Source organism: Aethalodelphis obliquidens, unplaced genomic scaffold, assembly GCF_003676395.1.
Source record: "Aethalodelphis obliquidens isolate GAN/ISIS:26980383/991018 unplaced genomic scaffold, ASM367639v1 scaffold31, whole genome shotgun sequence".
NCBI lineage: Eukaryota > Metazoa > Chordata > Mammalia > Artiodactyla > Delphinidae > Aethalodelphis > Aethalodelphis obliquidens.
This window is the reverse complement of record NW_020837975.1, coordinates 6,307,617-6,327,962: the sequence shown is the minus strand read 5'-3', so window position 1 is coordinate 6,327,962 and position 20,346 is coordinate 6,307,617. Positions and strand designations below refer to the sequence as shown.

General features: G+C 55.2%; 1 protein-coding gene across 2 annotated transcripts; it reads left to right on the top strand.

The window, feature by feature from the left end:
- The first annotated feature begins 607 nt into the window (after positions 1 to 607).
- LEMD2 (LEM domain nuclear envelope protein 2) lies at positions 608 to 18,419 on the top strand. Of its 2 annotated transcripts, none has more exons than XM_027126992.1 (9): positions 608 to 1,441; positions 3,159 to 3,199; positions 6,416 to 6,491; positions 9,601 to 9,677; positions 10,580 to 10,659; positions 12,315 to 12,460; positions 13,442 to 13,543; positions 13,604 to 13,723; positions 16,884 to 16,997. In XM_027126992.1, exons 1-8 carry the CDS (start codon positions 670 to 672, stop codon positions 13,705 to 13,707), a joined length of 1,398 nt encoding a protein of 465 aa, XP_026982793.1. In that variant the 5' UTR covers positions 608 to 669; the 3' UTR covers positions 13,708 to 13,723; positions 16,884 to 16,997. The 2 variants fall into 2 exon arrangements, with proteins under 2 accessions (XP_026982793.1, XP_026982792.1); XM_027126991.1 differs by having other exon boundaries at positions 613 to 1,441; positions 13,621 to 13,723; positions 16,884 to 18,419.
- Positions 18,420 to 20,346: the final 1,927 nt, after the last annotated feature.

The following is a 20,346-nucleotide window of genomic DNA, read 5'->3' as shown; positions in this document are numbered from 1 at the left end:
AAGGAATTTAGCACTTTTCTATGTATGGGAAGATGCAAGAGTCTGGACTCACTTAAACCATTCTTTCACATGCACCTCAGCTATCTGGGGCAGAATCCTCTGTTTTCTCATCCAGTTTCCTCAAGCTGCACTGTGGGAAGTGGCTGCTAGATGGCGGGCATCCCTTGTTTCCTTCTTGAGTTCCCTCAGGGCTCATCATTGGGGGTGACTGTAACGTGGTGGCTAGATCCCTAGTTTACTGATATGGCAGGCAATATTTTCTTACCATTAAGTAATTCATCCATTAAATCAACATGACTTTATCGAGTGCCTACCACGTGCCAGGGACTGTGCAAGGGGAGGAGGATTCAGAGGTAAACACCACTTGCTCTTACAGACGAGAAGGACTGAGCAAGGTGGGAAATAAAAAAGGAAAACAAAAACAAAAAGCCCAAAACCCTCAGACCTCCCCAACATGGCAGCCTTGGAGTCTGATTCTGACCTCCTCATCATGGCCCGCCCATACGGCGGTTCAGACCTTCTCAACATGGCGATTAAGAACGACCTTCTCAACATGGCGCGGGCCCCGCCTGCTATGGCGCGGGCCCCGCCTGCTCCGCCGCGGCCGTCGGCGGGAACAGTTCCGGGTCCGGGGTGCGCCGGGGGCAGGCGGGGGTTGGCGTCCTGGCCATGGCCGGCCTCTCGGACCTGGAGCTGCGGCGGGAGCTGCAGGCCCTGGGCTTCCAGCCAGGACCCATCACCGACACCACCCGGAACGTCTACCGCAACAAGCTGCGCCGCCTGCGGGGCGAGGTCCGGCAGCGCGGCGAGGAGCGGCTGCGGGAGGAGGCCCGGGCAAGGGGCGAGGAGCGGCTGCGGGAGGAGGCCCGGGCAAGGGGCGAGGAGCGGCTGCGGGAGGAGGCCCGGCTGCGCGAGGAGGCTCCGCTTCGCGCCCGGCCCGCCGCGTCCTCCCTGCGGTCGGAGCCCTGGCTCTCCCCGCCGGCCTCGGGCCCGGCCTACGCGACCTCTGGGGCCTACGGCGACATCGGGGCCTCCGCCGCTTCCTGGTCCAGGAGCCGCGGCCTCGCCTACCCACCCCGCCCCGCGCAGCTTAGACGCCGCGCCTCGGTCCGGGGCAGCTCCGAGGAGGACGAGGACTGCCGGCCACTCGACAGGGCCGTGCCGGGCCCCGGCCACGGAGTCCGTCGGTGGTGGGCCTCGTCCCCGGCCCCGGTGCGGCCGTCCTCCGCTCTCCTCGGTCCCGACCCGCGCCCGGGCCTGCGGGCGACGAGAGCGGGCCAGGCGGGCGCGGCGCGGGCCCGGCCCGAGGTGGGGCGGCGGCTGGAGCGCTACCTCTCCCGGCTCCTGCTCTGGGCCAGCCTGGGGCTGCTGCTCGTCTTCCTGGGCATCCTCTGGGTGAAGATGGGCAAGCCCTCGGCGCCGCAGGAGGCGGAGGACAACAGTACGTCCCGGGCCGGCGCAGGGGAGGGCCTTGAGCGCGCGTGTGTCCACCAGGATAATCCGCCCCCCACAGCCCTCCGCCCCGGTCCTCTCAGCACCAGGCTGAACACTCCCGGGTCTTATCAGATGTCTCTGGCCGTCTTCTTCCTTCCAGACTTTGACTTTTTTTCCTCCAGTTATGGGAGGAGAGGGCTGGGATTCCTGCATCTGCAATAATTTCTGTCTTCATTTTGTCCTATTCTCATTTTCTGCCCTAGCCCTCCTTACTAATCTCCCTTTCAACCACATGCTGGAAGCAATCTTTCTGTGGTCACTTTTATTCTCCCTCTCCAGAGAAAGCCCTCTGACACACCCCTCTAAAGGTCCACCCCCATTGCTTTTGAGTTCTTTCTTCCCTTTTGATTTCTTGCTCTTTCACACATTAGTGCCCGTTTGAAGGCACCCCAGGTATCACGGCTCACAGATAGGCTCTGGTTGGGGTCCCAACTTCGCGGCACCAAAAAGGCCACATACTCCACTTCTTTGGACCACAGGACCCTCATTTGTCAAAGGATTATACTAACCCTGCCTCTGAGACAGGTGTGGAAGAGCCTTTTAAGAGTTTAAACTGATGTAAATGATGGCATTTATCACTGAAGCACCTTCTTGGGGTGTGTTAAAAGAGAGGGTGCCGTGACTCAAGGATGTTCCCAGCCATGCTTCTGTCCACAGACAGTTCCGTGATAAGACATACCAAAAAGAAGTCTGCAGGATACAGTATGTTAACGAATAGTTAAGGGTTCATGTTTCCTAAAAGGAAAATTTGCTTCTTCCATAATTCTGGGCTCTAGGCTAATAGGAAACAGCACAAAGACCATTTCTTTATAAATTTAAGTATAAAATGACTGTAGTTCACTGACTTTTAATATTCTTTGCAAAGAATGATTGTGATTAATACTATTCCCAGCCTCTAGCCCAGGCCACATCTTTCCATGCCTAGCAGGAACAGCCAAAATGCAGGGAAAGGCTAAATTATGTCTTAGCTGTTGCAGCAGATGGATATTTGGGTGTATAAACAAGTCTGTGGGCACGAGGATCCCAGGCTCGTGCACACACCCAAATAATTTCTTGAGTATGAGAGCAGTTTAATCCACCTGCTAGAGAAATTAAGCAGTCCCAGGAGTGTCATGGTACCATACTGGTACTAACTATAACTGTTTACATTGGTGACATCAAAAAACGGTATACTGTCGTATTCACTGCTGAGATGCTTTAAGACAATAAGCTCCTGGATAGATACTGGGATTTACCTGGAATTCCCTTCCCATGATAGTATTAATACCTGTTTAACATAACATGTACAATTTATAAAACCATCATATGTGTTGTCTTGTTTGAGACTAAGTCTGAGTTAAGCAAGGAAGGCTTTAGTGACACCATGTTATGATGAAGAAACAGGTTCAGAGTGGTTAAGTGAATAGTTACCTACTATCCTGAGGCTAATCATTTTCCCCTGGGATTAGAACACAGCTGTACTAATCCCTACTCCAAGACCGAGAATCCCTTACGTTTTTTACTGTCCACATTTTTAAAATGCCTCATTTAGATGACATCTTTCTAATCCCCCCCCCTTATGTTGATAATGTTTTACTTACCCTGAATTTTGAGAGTGATCCCTTTTTGTACCCTTTCCCACAACCCGCACTTTTAATTTCCTCTGTTTCTTTTCTTGGTCTCAGTGAAATTATTGCCAGTGGACTGTGAGACAAAAACAGATGAGGTGAGTTTGAGTTTCTCTAGCTTTTGTTCTTCCTCCCAAGGATGTTGGCCTCTATCAGGAAGTAAACTTGCCCACAAAAAGATGATAATAGGATCGCTGTCAGGAGTGCTTCCTGTAATGTATCAGAGTCATATAGTGTTCCCTGATGTATGTGTTAGACTCAACTGTGGCAGTGAAGGAGTACTTGAAACAGAGAGAATTGACCTTCCAAGATCCAACCCCCGGCTTGTTACGGGAACTCTCGCATCAATCGCAGCATTAAGGACTTTAATCTTCTGCCTAAGTCGATCTGGGGGGATGCAGTAGGTTGTGGTCGAGGGACCTCACAAGCTCCCCTTGCTTCAGGAGGAAGGGCTGGCAGCTTTTTAGGCATCAGGAGGCCAGGTTCTCAATTCCACATTCTCCAGTTGTACGTCTGTGGCTCTGAAAATGCTGTTCTGATTTGAAAGGTCATCAGGGAGTTGTTTTAAACACATCTGAAGTGGAGTTAGCCCTCTTAGTCTATAGATTTGTTTTATGAAGCTTTAATGTTCCCTACAAATAATATTTGGGGAAGGTGAGCAGCCCCATCCATTTACGGGTCATGAAAGCAGCATTACTGAGGAGCTGGGGTGCTCTGGTACAGGTGGTAGTCTGGGGAAGATACCAGGCAGTACATTTTCAGGTCATAAATCCTGCCAGGAGGAGCCTCGTGCTGCCAGAGGGCATGCCTTAGTAGTCTAATTATTAAGTGTGCAACGCCTGGCCTCCCTGATCCCTGAGTGCACATCTCTGGCAGCCTGGGGGCTGGGAAAGTAACCACCCACGGTCATTTCCAGGCCCCTGCATTGACTCTCTTACCTGTGTTAACGAAGGGGCATCCTGACGCAGACAACCGGTTCTATTTCCCTTTGGCTTCTGCTGTGTCATATTTGGGGGGTGTTTATTACACGTATTTATTGCTTTCATCCACCAGATGTCTTTGCTTCCCTATTGTTTTGTAAAAACAGACTCATAATAATTATAATCTGCCTTCTATCATAAAAACTGCAGTTGACGATTGAAGGAAGTGGCCCAGAAAATGGCCAGAAGGGGAAACTAGAATTTTGAAGACTGAAAACAAAAACAGGGACCAAAAATACTTTTTCTGTAAGATTTCTCTGGTGATGTTAGTTTCATTTGTCTTTTATTTAGAAACGGGTTCCCTGGTTTCTGTCTCTTGGTCCTTCACACCTCTGAGTGTATCAGGCCCAAGACGGAATGACATATGAGATAAGCTCCGGGGTGCTCCTCTGCGCTGGACGCACCCGGCCCCACCTGAGTGAGCCAGTCGGGCACCATCCAGGTCCTCGCTAAAGACTTGCTCAGTGAGCAGACAGGCAGGGCCTGCGCCACGACATCACAGGCTCCCTTCGGTTGCAGTGTTGGGCTCTGTTGAGCTGAGATTTTATGGGGTACCCTTGGCCTTCGTGGTGGGTGGACACAGGAACAGGCGGGTTGGGAGGTGCTTCTCAGCTTGGGTGAGTTTCTTGCTGAGTCTCGTTCCTTGTGTGGCTGAAGCTCACCCAGAACCCAGAGGGGCATTTGGGTTTCAGATACACGTATTCTTTCCCTTCTCAGCTGACTGTGACTCTTTTTCTTTCTGCCTTTGTCCTGCTGAAACCCTGGGGATGGGCTGGGAGTGGGTGTGTTGTCTTAATCAGGCTGTCTCGTTGTCTGGTACCTTCTGTCCTTTAGGTGATATCAGCCCTGCTTTGCCTAAATGTCTGTGAGTTTGGAACAGTATTAATTGCTACTGCTTTTTTTTTTTTTTTTTTTCCTGGTTGCGACAATAATAGATATTTAGAAAATTTGAAAAATGTGACAAAAATCGCTGGTGATTCTGAGACCTAGAGATAATCACCATTAACGTTTTGGGAGCATTTCCTTCTCACCTTATCTCTCTGTGTATGTGTGTCTGTAGAATTGGGATCTCTATGTATTTAGTTACATTTGACACTTACTTATCAACTTTTCCCATATTGTTAAATAGCATTTAAAAAGTAGTTGGGGTTTCTCACTCTACTAGGAGGCACGTCAGTTGTTTCTGGACATTTATAGTCATGTGCATAAAGCTTGGTCGCATCATTTCATACCTTGTAAAGGCATTAGGGTCCTTAGGCCACGTGAAGGGACAAATCTTGGCCTCTGAGACCGTTAGAAACCAAATTAGATCAGGGCAACAAACGAGCCCCGAGAGGGAAAACGACCTTGGTTCCTTCTGTAGCTGCAGAGCCGGGTCCAGAACCCAGACCTTCGACTTCAGTGCAGGTCTCTGCCCAGTGACAATCCAGAAGAGGCCTGGAGTTCGAGGGGTGGGGGCTTGGAGTCGACAGGCCACACTCCAAGTGGCTCCACCATCTACTATGAACTGTGGGTTCTTGGTGGCCCACTTAAGGTCTTAAACCTTGGACCCCTCACCTGAGAAATTGGGGTACAGTGAGGAGTGCAGCGAGGACGCCGTGCTCCCTCACATGTAGACCACTCAGCATGGCACCCGGTCTGTCGTCCACTCTCAAGGAAGAGCGGTCTTTTTTAAATGTTCCAAATCCAGTAAGTCTAGCAAAACGGTGTCCCCACTGTTACAGGTGCTGAAGGAGTAAATGTGCAGATATTCTGATTTTCTCAGACAGGTGACATTTATTTTCTCCCTACAGTTGCAAGATTGCTCGAAATTTTCCATTTCCAGGGAAACGCAGTCTAAGATTAAACATTTGCATCAGATAATCCACAAAGTAGACCATCCACAGGCAGGTTGTAGACGCTTGGCTCTCCAGAAACGGACAGCAATGGCCCGCGGGGGAGACCAGACTGCACCGTGCAGCGTTTGCTCTTCCCTCTGAGGAGGCTGGGCTCCTGCATTTCCCCACAACCACACCGCCCCTGCTCCACGGCCCCACCAATGGCCTTTATTCCAACGGGGACCACGGGGCAGAGGCCCAGGAGCCTCCAGGATGGTGGACCCTTAGTTACTGTGTCTGCTGTCCATCTGCCTCTGCTTTTATGGTGTTCTTTTCAGTCAGTTAACCCAGTATTTATCGGCCCTATCCCTGGGCCCACCCCTTTGCAGAATTTGTTGTCATTGTTGTTTTAAAGTATGAGGTGTACCTTGCTGTTGAGTCCTTGACGGTAAAACCAGACAGACAGGCCCCCCTCACCCACCCCTCCTTGCTGACCGCTTGTCCCGTGCCCTTCCAGTTCTGTCAGGCCAAGCAGAAGGCGGCCTTGCTGGAGGTGCTGCACGAGCTGTACAACTTCCTGGCCATCCAAGCGGGTGAGTAGGTCTCCCGAGGCCCAAGACTCCCCATGAGCCGGTTGTGGGCTGAGATGCCGTGTCATCTCCCAGAAGACACGCTCAGAAGCCCAGTCTCCCCTTCCCCGCCTCCCCACAGACGCATCTTGTTTAAGCCTTGCATCTGGGCAAAACGCATAGGTTCCTGAAGGATCCCAGGGGTCCTGGCACGTGCATAGGCCTTTTAGCAGATGTGCCCCCTTCTCTGGGATGCCCCCCACCTAATGTTCTGGGGGTCCGTGTTGCACTGGAAGGGCCCAGCCCTCAGGTATTCTCAGAGTCTGGGTCCCCCAACCTGGAGGGCCTCCCTGTACCAGGTGGTCGGCCCAGCTCGGTGCAGAGGCCTCTGCAGGTGGAGCGGTCTGAGCGGTGGGCCAAGCACCTGCAGGCCTGGCCCGCCCTCCTGGGCCCTAGTGTCCCATGTCCCCATCTGGCTGTGGGACACCGGACAAGTCCCTGACATCTCAGGGCCTCAGTCTCCCCATCTGACTGAATGATCTTGGGTCTGTCTTTTCTTAACCAAATGAAAGCCAAGTGCTGTTCTCTAGATGTCCCCCTGAAATCTCCTCCATCCAGAAGGCTCCCCCACTGTTTTCTTTGGTAAACATGTTCCTTGAGGCCAGAGATGGCACCTGCATTATACTGTGTCCTGCCCGACACCTGGCATCCAGGAGGCTCTCCAAATCACAGATGACGTGGGTGACAGCTCAGGGTTTGTGCCTGTGTTAAGTGTACTCGACTCGAGAACCAGACGTCAGTCTGTGGGAGGTTCAAGGGGCGCCTCTCACCTGTAGGGCCAACCCTTGTCTAAGGCTGTCGCCGGGAAGTCAAGGTTGGGTGGACTTGTACTGGGCCCTCAGTCCTCAGGGCCAGTCTTGTGGGCCTCAGCTCTGCCGCCTCCTCCCTCCTGACTGCTGGGAGACTGGGGTGGTCAGGGAGGCTTCTGTGAGCTCCTCGGAGGAGAGGTAGGAGTTGGGGCTCAGAGCATTCATGGTCATCTGTGGCCCAGGTGCTTGGCATATAAATTCTGGCCTGAGGGGGTGTTTGAAACCTTTGTGACTCAGTTGTGGTCCAAGGTCCAGCAACATCAGTGTCACCTGAGAGCTTACTGGAAATGCAGAATCTTAGTCCCATCTCAAACCTATTGAATCAAAGTCTGAATTTTACTCAGTCCCCCAGGATATAAAGTCGAGAAGCTCTGCTCTTAAACCATGGATCCTAGTAGACAGTTCTCCTCCATCCCACCCTCCTTGTGTGGTCCTGGCTCATGCCATCAAGGGGCCTAGTACCCACCGTCTTCCCACAAGCCAGGCAGGAGCAGCCCTGAGGGTATGCGTCTCAGTGAGACAGGCCGCAGGGCCGTGCAGGCTCTGTACTCAGCCATACTCCCTCCCCCCACCTCCTGCTGGAGGTCAGCTATGGACAGGGCACTGGCTGGCCTTTGCAGGACACAAGGCGACTCAGCCCAGAATCCTGCCCACAGGCTGCCTGTGGTCTAGTAGAAGAGATAGGCTACCTACCCCCCTGACCACTGAGTGGTATAAAATGCCATTGGATGAGAACCAAGAGGCCAGAACTTCTGGGAGGCACAATGCCTTTTAGCTAGAGTAGTCAGGAAAGCGTCACAGGGGCGGTGGCATCTGTGCCAGGCCTTGAAGCGCGGGTGGGATTAGTTACGTACTTGTGGGGGAAAGGTGGGGCCAGAGAGGCAGGAAATTATAGGGTCAGAGATGGAAGCAGCTTCACGAGGAAGGAGAAACAGAGGGAATGGAGTTTGGAAAGGCCAGTTGAGTCCCACCCTGGCTGGCCATGGTTGCCAGGCCACTGGGAGTCCCTTCTGAAGGCAGTGAGGGCCGGGAAGGCTTTCGAGCAGGGGAGTGATGGACGGAGAGCCAGGTGCCAGGGAGGCAAATGTGGCAGCAGTTTGAGTGGAGCGGTGTCAATTTAAGCAGAATCGTTTTAAAGCTTTGTTGACCAAACATGGATGAGAAAGGGGAGAGGAGGAAACCAGGAGACCTTGGCAGTGGTCCTGGAAGGCCTAAGCAGGGCAGGGTGATCTGGGTGGGGCAGGAGCACAGGAGAAGCCAGCTGATTCTCAGGGGACCCAGAAGGACGAGATCAACTTTGAAATAGGAGGATTTGGCTGTGTTAGGGGGTGAGGGGCAGGCTTCAGTTCATTCTCAAGATTTTTTTAATATTATCTTCAGCCACTCCCTCCCCAGCACACGCACAGACTGGCCATCGCAGCCCCCAGGCTGTGCCAGGTCAAGGGCAGTCAGGCCGTGTATGGGGGTGAAGGATCTTGTACGGCCCCAGCCCTGCACTGTCCCTGCTTCCAAGGGGTCTAGTGGTGAAGCAGCACCTGGTGGGGGAGCCACCGTGGGTAATCAAGAGCCGAGGGCTGTGGCAGGGCCCCAAGTCCAGCCGATTTGGCTAAACAAGAGGCCCCTAGGGCTGGGGGCTTTTCAGAGGGGCTGGGCCTTGGGCCAGGCCTGGGAGCCTGGGCAGGACTAAGGGGGAGGCTCCCAGCTCCATCCTAGGTGGGAGCCAGCCACCCAGGGTGCTCAGAAGAGAGCTTTGGAGCACCATATCGGGGCCCCAGCACACAGACACCCCTTCTTCCACGGAGCATTTTGGACATCCCTCCCTAGGGCCCCTCAAAACCTGGCATTCTAGGTCACCTGCCTGTGTCATGGGTCAAAATCCCTGCAATGCAACAGCCTCCCTGCCTTTCTTTTTTCCCAGACTGCGTTTATTTATAGTGCCATCCCAGTGCCTTCCGAAGCTGCCTGTCTGATCCTTTTAGGGATCAGTTGCAAACAGACCTTGGTATTGGGCAGCTTTTTAGTCATTTAATGCAAATCGCTGCACTGCTTTGCAGGTCAGGTTTTAATGATCTGGAATCGATCCAAGCTAAGTGGCTTTTGATCTTGCTGCAGAGTGAAGATGCCCCACAGAAGCTGGAGCCGCCGGGCCACATGTTCCACATCAGAGCTGATGGCTTGATTTTTTGCTGCAGTTTTTAGTTGGTTTCAGGGTAAATCTTTTTCACCTCTTCTTTGTACTTGAATGTGTGTTTTTTCCCTCCTAGGTAATTTTGAATGTGGAAATCCAGAGAAGCTAAAAAGCAAATGCATTCCTGTAATGGAAGCCCAGGAATACATAGCAGTAAGTAGGCTGCAGTGCGCTCCGTTCCCGGGAGGTCCTGGTGCTTTTGTATTGATCCCTCAAGCCCTGCGGGGTTTTTTTTCCCTTTTTGTTTTGTGTTTGCTTTCCCTTTTTTTAAAAAAAAAATTTGTTTTAACTCAGTTGAGTGTTAGGCTACCTTAAGTTAAGGCAATGATGGGGTGACTGGGCCCAAGGTGAGCGGTGAGCCAGAGCCAGGCCTGCCGCAGCTCGTTCCTGACCTGCTGCTCCCTGACCAGCGGTGTGGGCTGCTGCCGCTGCCTCTTCTTTAAGTGGCCCTGTGACTTGCCCTTCCTTTGACTCATTTTTCCCCCCTTCTCAGCAGCCTTAAGACATTTAACCTGTCATTCTCTCCCCTCAGGATTACCGTCTGGGTTGCTCTGAGTCCATTTGATTTTCGGTGTGGCCTCAGGATGACAGAATTACAGATTTTTGGAACTGGCAGAAACCTAAGGGGTCACCTCGTCCAATTTTCATTTCGCAGATGAGGAACCTGGGGCCTAGAGAGGGGAGGGACTTGCCCAAGGCCACACAGCCGGGACTGGCTGCAGGGCCCCCACCCCGACACTCTTTCATCTCACTGCAGATGAGCTGCCAGCTCTCTGGCCTGGTGCTTCAGTCCTTGAGAAAATTACATGCTTCTGCTGTCTCAGACCTGCATTGTTTTCCTGTGTGTGTTTCCGCATCACCTCCTCTGGTTATAGCCTCTTCCCTGGTATCATCAGCCACAGACTTCCTTCCTGCCAGCTTGCTGGGCATTTAGCAGAACAGGGCTTTGGGGCAGGCGGAGGACATGGAGAGGGCTTCCTTAATCTAGCAGCAGAATAATATCGCTCCAACTGCTCCGCCCAGATGGAGGACTAATCTCCCGCCCCCTCCCACAGAATGTGACCGGCAGCTCCTCCGCCAAGTTTGAAGCGGCACTGACCTGGATACTGAACAGTAACAAGGACGTGGGCATCTGGTGAGTGTGGGCGGGGCGTCCGGAAGCACCTGAGGCCCTGTCATCGCCCATCAAGGTGTCTCAGGCCGGGAGGTAGAGGGCGGGTCTCCCAGCCAAGTCATCTTGGGCCAGGTCTGAAGCCGGGCAGCGGAAGGAGAGGCATTAGGAATGCAGTGTAAGGAGCAGTTTCAAAATGAGACAAAAATCCAGGTGTCAGGGTGATCGCCTGGCAGTCCAGCTAAACCTGTTTCAGGTAACTCAGTCTGTGCCCCCTTCCTTCACGGGCCCCGCAGTTTGCTGGAGATGGCATTTTTTTGCACTTCCTTTCCTTGGTGCTAGTTTTCATTTGTAGATGAAATGATTCTGAATGTTGGTTTCACTCAGTATGGAAATTGCAAAAGGAAAGACTGGGTTTTATTCCAGCTGGGCAGTTCCACCTGTTTCTGTCTCTGGTGAGCACAGTTAGCAGAGACAGCGTGCCCTTCACCTTGCTGAAAGGTCCTATCTGGCTGCTCGGCCCAGGGGCGGGTGGGCACCAGCCACTGCCTGATACCGGAGTCCCCTGCTGGAGAGACACTCGCTTCATCGCCCCCTCCCACCCTTCAGGGTTTGTCAGGGTCTCTGTTCCGGTTACAGCTGCTGATGTTAAAGCACACTCTAGGGTTTTGTTCTCTTCCTCTCTATCTGCCCAAATTACTGATTCCATCAGCAGTGCATCCAGCAGAAGCCCCTCGGGCAGCTCAGCCTAAAACTTGATGACTGGATGCGTGGCACGATTCAAATTCTTTGGCTTAAAAAAAAAAAAAGAAGCTTCCCTGAGTGGCTGAGCGATTTTCCTGTGTGTTGGAAAGGCAGAAAACACGGATTTTATCCTTGGCAGCGTGCACTGAAGCTGCTAACGCAGAGGAATGATGACGCTGCCTTTTCCCATTGAGGAGGGTGGCCTGTGGGGAGCTGAGCCTGGCTCCCACGACCAGTGTTAGAAGTGGGTCGTGAGACTTTGCTGTACAGCAGAAATTAACACAACGTTGTAAATCAACTATACTTCAATTTAAAAAAAAAAAAGTGGGTCATGAGAAATCCGGACAGTTTGGGCACCAGCCACTCGGCTGTGCAATCCAGACCAGGAGCTTGTTGCCTCGCCGGCAGAAGGCGGAGTGTCGGCAGCGTCCCCGCGCGTCCTGACACCTCCTCTCTGGGGCTGGGGTCTGGCCTCCAGGAGCCTGGCGGTGTTCGTGCTCCTGAGTCTCACGGCACCCCATGGTCTCTGCACGTAAACAGCTTATGTGCCTCCTCATCTCCGAGGAAAGGCACCCCCTCCCAGACTCTGTTTCCGTTCTTGCCGCGCTGCACAAAGCCGGTGATTCCGTAAACATTTCCATTTCTCTGTGCTGGGAGGGGGGCATCCAGTTTACACTTTAATCTTCCGCCCAACAGAGGGAGGCGTCACTTCAGCGGCAGGGGTTCAAGCCTGCTGCCGTCTTTAAAGTTTTATTCTTTCTAAGTAGCTAACGTGGGAAATTTCTGGAAAGAGTGCAACCAGGATAGCGAGTCCTTTTTATAAGCAAGTGGAGACCTCAAAGCCCCGCCTTCCTCCTCCTCCTGCTGATAGTGAGGCTTATACGGCGGCTCCTCAGAGCTGTTGAACGTGTCTGCAGCCCTGTGTCCTGTTTCAGGTTGAAAGGGGAAGACCCGTCCGAGCTGGTGACCACGGTGGACAAGGTGGTCTGCCTGGAGTCCGCCCGACCCCGCATGGGTGTCGGCTGCCGCCTGAGCCGCGCCCTGCTCACGGCCGTCACCAATGTGCTCATTTTCTTCTGGTGTAAGTCCCATCACTGTGTCACCCTGCCCCTCCCACTGCGCCTCCCGGGAGCCCAGCTCAGCAACACCCTGGGCATGGGTGATGCGGTCTCTCAGAGTTCGTTTCTGTCTAGTGAACCTGAGGTCTGTCTAACGAAACTGAGGAGATGAACCAGTCAGCCTCTGCCCCGGGTCGTCTTTCCCTTTGGAGACTGGGTGGCTGGAGCAGGAAGATAACTAGAAGACATCCTGGATTTGGGGCCGGGGGTCATCAGCATCCCCGAGAGGGTGCTGGCTTGGGCTGGAGGTGGGCATTGTCCTTTCCGGCACCCCAGACCGCAGGCCGCTCCAAGGGGGAGACCCAGCAGGAGCTTGGCCTAATTTTACTCCCTGAACAATGTAAGCACTTCCTCAGGAGCTACAGACGCCCAGTGAAAGCAGGCAGGCCCAGGGTGCTGAGCGGCAAAGCAGAGTCTCCCGACATGAGGGGCTGCCTTTGAGCAGAGGCCTCGGGGTGTCTCTGAAGGCCAAAGGCCGTGACACAGAAACCACCAGCTCTGCAGAGAGAGCTGGGTTACAAATCACAGGCCGTCTGGGCGTGCACACGGCTCCCTCCCCCACGCCGGCAGGCACAGACATCATTATCGGCAGCAGCATCTGGAATACAAAGGCCCCGGCATGTATATATGTATGAAACGCCGTGTTCTGGTTCACAAGGGAGGAGATGAAAGCCCAGAATGAGGTTGGGAGGAGCCGAGATCCAGACGGCTCGGGAGGCCTCTGTGGTGACAGCCAGTGGGAGGAAGATGATCACTTAATAGCCTGTCCTCCCTCTGCATTTCCCAGTCCTTCGTTTCCTGCTTGCTAGCCCTGGGTCTGACACACAGTAGGTACTCAAACCCCCTCAGCCTCCAGTGCAGTGACCTGCCCTGGTGAGACAGCCAGTGGGCGCCTGGCCGGGGAAGGTGGTGTGCACGATTAACAGTGCTGTGTTCCCTCCCAGGCTTGGCCTTTCTGTGGGGGCTCCTGATCCTCCTGAAATACCGGTGGCGGAAGTTGGAAGAGGAAGAGCAGGCCATGTATGAGATGGTGAAGAAGATTATAGGTGCGTGGCCCCCAGTGAAAGGGCTGCTGGCTCCTGCTAGAGGGTCCTCACCCTAAACAGTGCCCTCTGTCCTGCAGATGTGGTCCAGGACCACTACGTGGACTGGGAGCAGGACATGGAGCGCTACCCATACGTGGGCATCCTACACGTGCGTGACACCCTGATCCCGCCACAGAGCCGGTGAGACCCGGGTCGGACCCCACTGAGTGCCGCGGAAGGAGGCCCAGAGCCTCGAGTCAGTCATGTGGGGAGGGGGGCAGTTCAGCCCCAGGATCGCGGGAGGTGGGGCGCCATCCACACCTCTTGCCATCAGCTTATTGAGGCAGAGTGCAGACAAGAGGTACAGAAGCACGGTCCCGCTCCTCTGTAGAGATGGCGCTTTGGGGTGCTTTGGGGAGCAACCCTAGGACCCGACCCCCCCCCCTCCCCGCGGGGCTTTGCAGGGAAGGACCTGATGGGTTTCCATGAATGGAAGTCCAGGCACAGAACATTAAGGGCTCTGATTCCATTGCTCTGTGATTCTCATGGTCCTGCTCTCTGGATGTTGTTGGCTGGCTGGCGTTCCTGGTGGTCACAGGATGGTGGCCAGCAGCTAGCCGGAGCAACACCTGCCTTGCAACAACCAGCAGGGGAGAGATGGGCTACCTGTTGCTCTCATGAGCAAGGGAAAACATTCCCAGAAGCCACCGGGGACACACCTCTTTGAGGCTCCACTGGCCAGAATTGGTTACTTGTCTATTCTTGAATCAGTCACTGGCAAGGAGGAAGAGATTGTTTTTCAAACATTTTTAACCATGGTGTACAGTCAGAAACACATCTTATCTAAGGTATCATGGTCTAGTTTCCATGCACAAAGGCACACTCACGTAGTTGGAAACATGGTTTCACAGCAGTGAATGGGGTCAGCTTCCCGGGTGCATGGCTCATGGGAGGGGTTGGCAGGCCGTTTTCATGCACGACTCCAGGACCACCTTCCAAATGGGCTGCGGATGCTGGGTAGATCCCTGACAAAACCAGGAGTAGGGTAGAGTCGGGGGACAGAGTCCCAGGAGGCAGCCAGCAGGGCCCACTGCGGGGTCACCTCAGACTTTGCCACAGTCTCTGGCCAGATGCCACCCTCTCCGGATGGTGCTAAGCGCTCACCCTTGCTGGGTGCTCGCTGTGAGCTGGGCACTGCTCCGAGCCCTGCACAGGTGCAGCTCACTCACTCCACCCTCAGCATGGCCCTTGGAGGGAGTACATTGAGGACACCACTTTACAGATGAGGACACTGAGGCACAGGGAGGTTAAGACCCTGCTCAGAGACCCAGGGCTGGTGCCACTTCTGTGTTCCCAGTGCCAGGCTCTGTGGTCGAGGTCACCCTGTTCTGTCAACCCAAGAGGAGCTGGAAGAGTAGAGCATTTAAGGGCCCCTTTTAAACGTGAAAATGCTTAATAACTCTCATGCCCACCCCACCCCCGAGACAGTGGCAGGCAGGAAGCTTAGAGCAGACCAACCACGGTGTGGGGCTTGTGCTAGCTGTTGGTCCCCAGCATGAGTCTGGCACACAGCCCTCCAGCTCTCAGGGGAGGCCACTGGTAGATCCAGACTCCCCCCTAATTCCTGGACCCGCCAGAATTCATCATCATGTGACCATGGGTAACGCCCTGTTTGAGCTGTAACACAGATAATCCCACTGCTTTGCAGAGGGCTGTGTTGAAGAGAGGCCATCATTCATTCATTTTCTCAACAAATGTTTATTGAGCACCTACTGCATGCCACACTCTACTGGGTCATGCGGAGACAGGGAGAGGAAGAAGCAAAAATCCCTGCCCTGCTGGAGCATTGGTTCTGGGGAGAAAGAAGACAAGATGCATAAGGAAGATGTGTTGCCACTAGGTAGTGGCAGGTCTTAAGGAAAGGGGAGCAGGGTGTCAGAGAGGTGGCCTCCCACCTCACCGAGGCAGCACGGAGCACTTGAGCCCTCATCAAAGGGCAGCACGCATGGTCATTTTAATAAGAGCAGGAAATGGCACTGCAGCTTATCGGGGGCTTGAGCCACCACACCTCGGCTTCTGTGCATCAGCAGAGACTGCAGGCGGGCAGCTGCCCCACAGGGTCTGGACCCCTGTCCGTGAACCCAGGAGGCTCAGCCACCCGGTCAGTGTAGCCAACCTCTCGACTCATAAGGACCCATCAGCTCCTTTGGGCCCTGCGTGGGCATACTGCCCTGTGGGTGAGGGCCCGCTTGTGGGAGGTTGGGGGAGATCTGAAGAGCTTGTCCAGGGAGGCACACGGGGGCGGCTTGTAATCACCTGGTAACGGGCGGCCTGGGAAGGGGGCTGGGGATGAGGCCGCGGCCCCCACACAGTGCCAATGCCCCCCCTCAGGGACCCGGTGTGAGGGGCTCAGCCCCCAGGACCTGTGTGGCCAGGGCCAGACCAGCCGGGTGGGGGCTGCTGAACAGCCGTGGGGTTTGGTTGGCAGCAGGACCTCACCGCCCGGGGAAGAAAGCCCCACCACCCCACTCTGCCTCCTGACACATGGGCCACCCTGGGAGTTTCCCTCCATTTGCGCACTCCCAGCGGAACCCCGTGCTTCCACACGTACCCATGTTCGCTCTGCACGTGTGGGCACTGGGGAGTGGTCTGCAGTCAGACAGGAGGCCGGGGCTCACCGAAGTGTAGGTGTCAAAGCAGCCCTCCCCCACTGCCCTGGAATCTTGCTGTCTAGTTTGGAGGGGGAACGAGGAAATAGGGGGCTGTCCGAGGGGGTGCAAGGCCCCAGGGATCCGGCAGAGCAGGAACTCTGGTGTCTGCGAAGGGGCCCTACCTGGTGGCTCAGGTTCCAAAAGCAGCCCCAGCGTCTTGGCCTCCCCGGTTGGATGCCTAGTTCATCCCCATCCCCTGAAGTGCTGTGGAGTCTGGACTCAACAGCCCAGTGGCCACTCTAATTAGCCCACGTGAGGCATTAAAATGCAGCCTGCACTGGAGGGGGGTGCCGCCCGGCTGGGCTGTAGCAGTAATGGGTCCCAGCAAGAGTCTTCCCACTTGGACACCTGCGGGGGGGTGGGGGGGGCTCCAGCCCCTTTCAGCTCACTTTAATTGAACGCTTTTGGAGCAGAGAATGTTGAGGAATTATTTCTCGGGGGCCCAAGAAATTTCTCTCCTCTGCAGGAGTCCAGTTAGTACCTGACTGCTCTTCTTCCCGCAGATAAATTCTGTGTGGGATCTTGGAGCTTTGTGCCCCCTTTTGTACAGAGGGCATCCAGAGACCAGCCTGCCTCTCTCGGCAGCGCTGGGCACAGCGGCCAAGGGCGCCGCCTGCCTGCTGAGCCTGCACCCCCATCCCTCGTTGCAGGAGACGCATGAAGCGGGTCTGGGACCGGGCCGTGGAGTTCCTGGCCTCCAACGAATCCCGGATCCAGACAGAGTCCCACCGCGTGGCCGGAGAAGACATGCTGGTGTGGAGATGGACTAAGCCCTCTTCCTTCTCTGACTCAGAGCGATAAACCCTGGGCGGGGCCTGTTCCCAATCAGCCTGTCCCCGGCCAGTCCCCTCCAGGGGCGTGAGAGGGCCACCATCCTGCTGGTGCTGAGTTCACACTTGCCTTGACTATCACCCTCCTCCTGACCCTGGTTCCAAAGGTGTCTCTGTTGAGACTCTTCAGAGATGAGCTTTCAGAAGGAAAGCGTGGGCTTCCTCGAAAGGCCAGGGGAGAAGGCCAGGTGGGCAGCTGCCCTCTGCGTTGGTCCGATCCTGTCTGCCCCATTTTGCTGGCAGAAAGGGGAGAAGGGTTTTTCATGGAAAGATAAAAGCTCAGCAGCCATGAGCCCCTGCAGAGCAAGTGTGCAGCTGGGTGTGTGGAGCACGCGGCAGGGAGGTGGGCCCCGCGCCCGTGGGAGGTGGGTCGGGGTGGTGGCTGGGACGGCAGGGGTTGGGGAGCAGCTTGGTCATGTGCCTTCGGGGGGTGTTACGTGGGAGCTCAAGGGTGAGGGGAGAAAGCCTGTCCTCTAGCTGGATTGGGCCTCTTACCCCGGAGGGGTAAGGTGCTAGAAATTAGAACAAGTATTGTAGGAGAACTGTCTAGACACGCGGCCCCGGACATACGGGGCCTCAGGTCGGGAGGAATGAGCAGCTAGGGTTGCCCCAGGAGGAGCCTGGAGTCGGCGACGATGCGCCCCCCAGAGCGGAGAGGAGGGTCGAGCCGCCACCAGCCCCCATCTGGGCGGCCCCACCGGAGGCGACCTCCCCAGTCCAGGCCTGCAGACACGGCGCATCACCGGATCGCGCTCCAGGACCTGGGGATCCTCGCACTTCCTATGGGCGAAGATTGCCTCGTTTACGGCGACCACGCCTCCCCACCCCACGCACTTTGGCGAGAACTTCAGCCAGTGGTTTCAGTATGCTGGGTGCGGCCGTATCTCCTCCCTCTGCCGGCCACCGGGAGCGACCCCGCTGCTCGGACCTTCGCCCGCCCGCCAGAGCCTCCCCAACAGGCGGAGCGACCTCCGGAAACCTACGCGGGGACCTTATTAGTTAAGGGCCGGGAGCCTCTCCATTAGAGCAGCATCTCCACAAGTTCTCGTCCGCGACGGGCGGGAGAGGGGGCGAGCCGAGGAGACGGAACAGCTGCCTCCAAAAGGCATGAAGCACCTCTCTCTGGTCTTATTGGTATTTTTTTGTTTCCTTAATAAAGCGCCAGTCTCTCTCATTTGAGCAATACTCTCTCTCATTTCCTCTGATGTCTGGGTGATCGGCGGGGCCGGAATCCGAGCGCCGGCGCCGTGGCAACGCAACAGTCTCATAATCAGGCTCCAGCCAGAAGAAGAAACTGCAACAGGCTTCACTGTCAGGGCTGAAACTGTTGGATAAATAAACTATTTATTAAAAATGGATGTGTTTCTCGTCCGTGGTTCTTTTCCTCTTCCCTCAAAGCAATGTGTAAGGAGAGGCAACTTCCTGAGTCATTAAGCGCTGGCCCGGGAGAGGTCAGCTGGAAGAGAAGGTGGGAGCGGCCTCCCTGTGACGGGTTCTCGGGCAAACCACATACCTCGGAGCCTTGGTTTCCACGTTTATGACACGGTGTGACGACCTCCCCTGCAGGGTGAACTCGCAAGATGCACGCCTGGTTCCTGTGGGTGGCAAGGAGTGGGGGCTGATAGAGCCTCTTTCCTCCCGCCCCATTTCTGCCTTCCTCGAGGCCCCAGGGGCTCCTGGAGGTGCTCGGCACCAGCCCTGGGAGGGGGAGGAAGGAAGAGGCGGGTGAGGTTGGACGAGACCTCTCGGCAGCTGACGGTGTCTCCCGGGAGGCAGGAGGTTGACGTCGATGGCAGACTTGTCTCCTCTGGGCCGGTCACTGGGGAGAACAGCACAGTCCGGGGGACACGTGGGGGTCCCCCACCTGCAGTGGAGGCAGGGGTTTGCTGGGAGTGCTTTGGGGGTCCTGCCGCTCTCCACCAGCACTGCCTCTACCCTGGGGGCACAGTGGGCGAGCTGCTGGCATTGGGGGTCCGCACCCCTTGCGGCGGGGCCTTCGTTTTCTCAGCCTGGGAGAAAGGCTGCTCCACCACCCTGCCGGCCCGTCCACACAGGTCCTACTGGTACGTGAGCGCCATCCTGCTGTCCTCCCATTAGCTGGAAACTCGGTGGGTAAATTGATAGTCAAGGACCCAGAAACACAACTCAGAAAAAAATGAGCCCATCTTTCCTTTTTCTGGTTTTCAGTACAAGATTGCGCGCTGCCGTGTTTCATTTTAAGCTGAGAAGGGAGTTAACGCAAGGCTCTATTTCTGTGATGCTGTTTGGACAGCAGGAGGGAGATCAAAATAAAGAAATAACAAAAGGCCCCCAATGTCCAGCCTCTTCCTTTATGGTAGAGAGCGCCTGGCACAAAAGCCCCGAGTGAGGCGTCTCAGCCCAACTCTGCACCCTTTCTCAGCTTTGAAGGGCCAAGCCCCCTTTTCAGCGACTCTGATTTCAGAAGGAACAGCGTGGGGTGGTGGGATTTGCCCGAGGAAGGGGTCTGAGGGCATCATTGGGTGGGGGCCTCTGTTGAGAAGTTTCTGCTGCTCCGCCCAGTCCCTTCCAAGGCTCCGCAAGCTGCAGCCCTGTCTTCCTCGGTGACAAACGGCCCTCTCGGACTCGGGGGGCACCAATAAAGAAGCTTGAGGGCTGAGGGAGGGAGAGGTAGACCCCACACATCTTGCCCGTGGACGTCCACCCAGGAGCTCCAGGCCACCTTCCGGAGTCTCTGCTTGGGAAAAAGGTAAACGCGGCCATTTGTCACTGACTTATCATAAGAACTGCTGTAGCAGCTGTTCCCCCTTAATTAATATACCGTTGACTTTGAGCCTCAAAAAAAAAAACCTTTCGTTGAGGCAGGTGTGTGAACTCAAATCCATTATCCTGTCAGCCGCCCCCAAAAGGAGGGATCAGGGGAGCAGTTATGCAGGAAGTCAACCCAACTGCTCCAAAACAGCCCTCCTTGGGCAGCCAGGCCAACTTCTGCACCCCCATCCCCAGAGAAAGCTCAAGAGAGAAGAAGAGAATCTGGACAGCGGGTCCCATGATGCGCCCGGGAAAAAGAGGCAAAGGGGTGAGTGGGGGGCACGATGCTGCCTGGTGCTGCCATGTTTCCAGGGGGTTGGGGGTGGGGACACGGCATTCTCAGGACCAACTCTGCCCTTTATTGGCAGGGACCTCGGGCCAGTCAACTTATCCCTGTAGCAGGGGAAGTTACTAAGAAGGGCATGATAGGGACTTCCCTGGCGGTCCAATGGTTGGAACTCTGTGCTTCCAATGCAGGGAGCGCAGGTTCGAT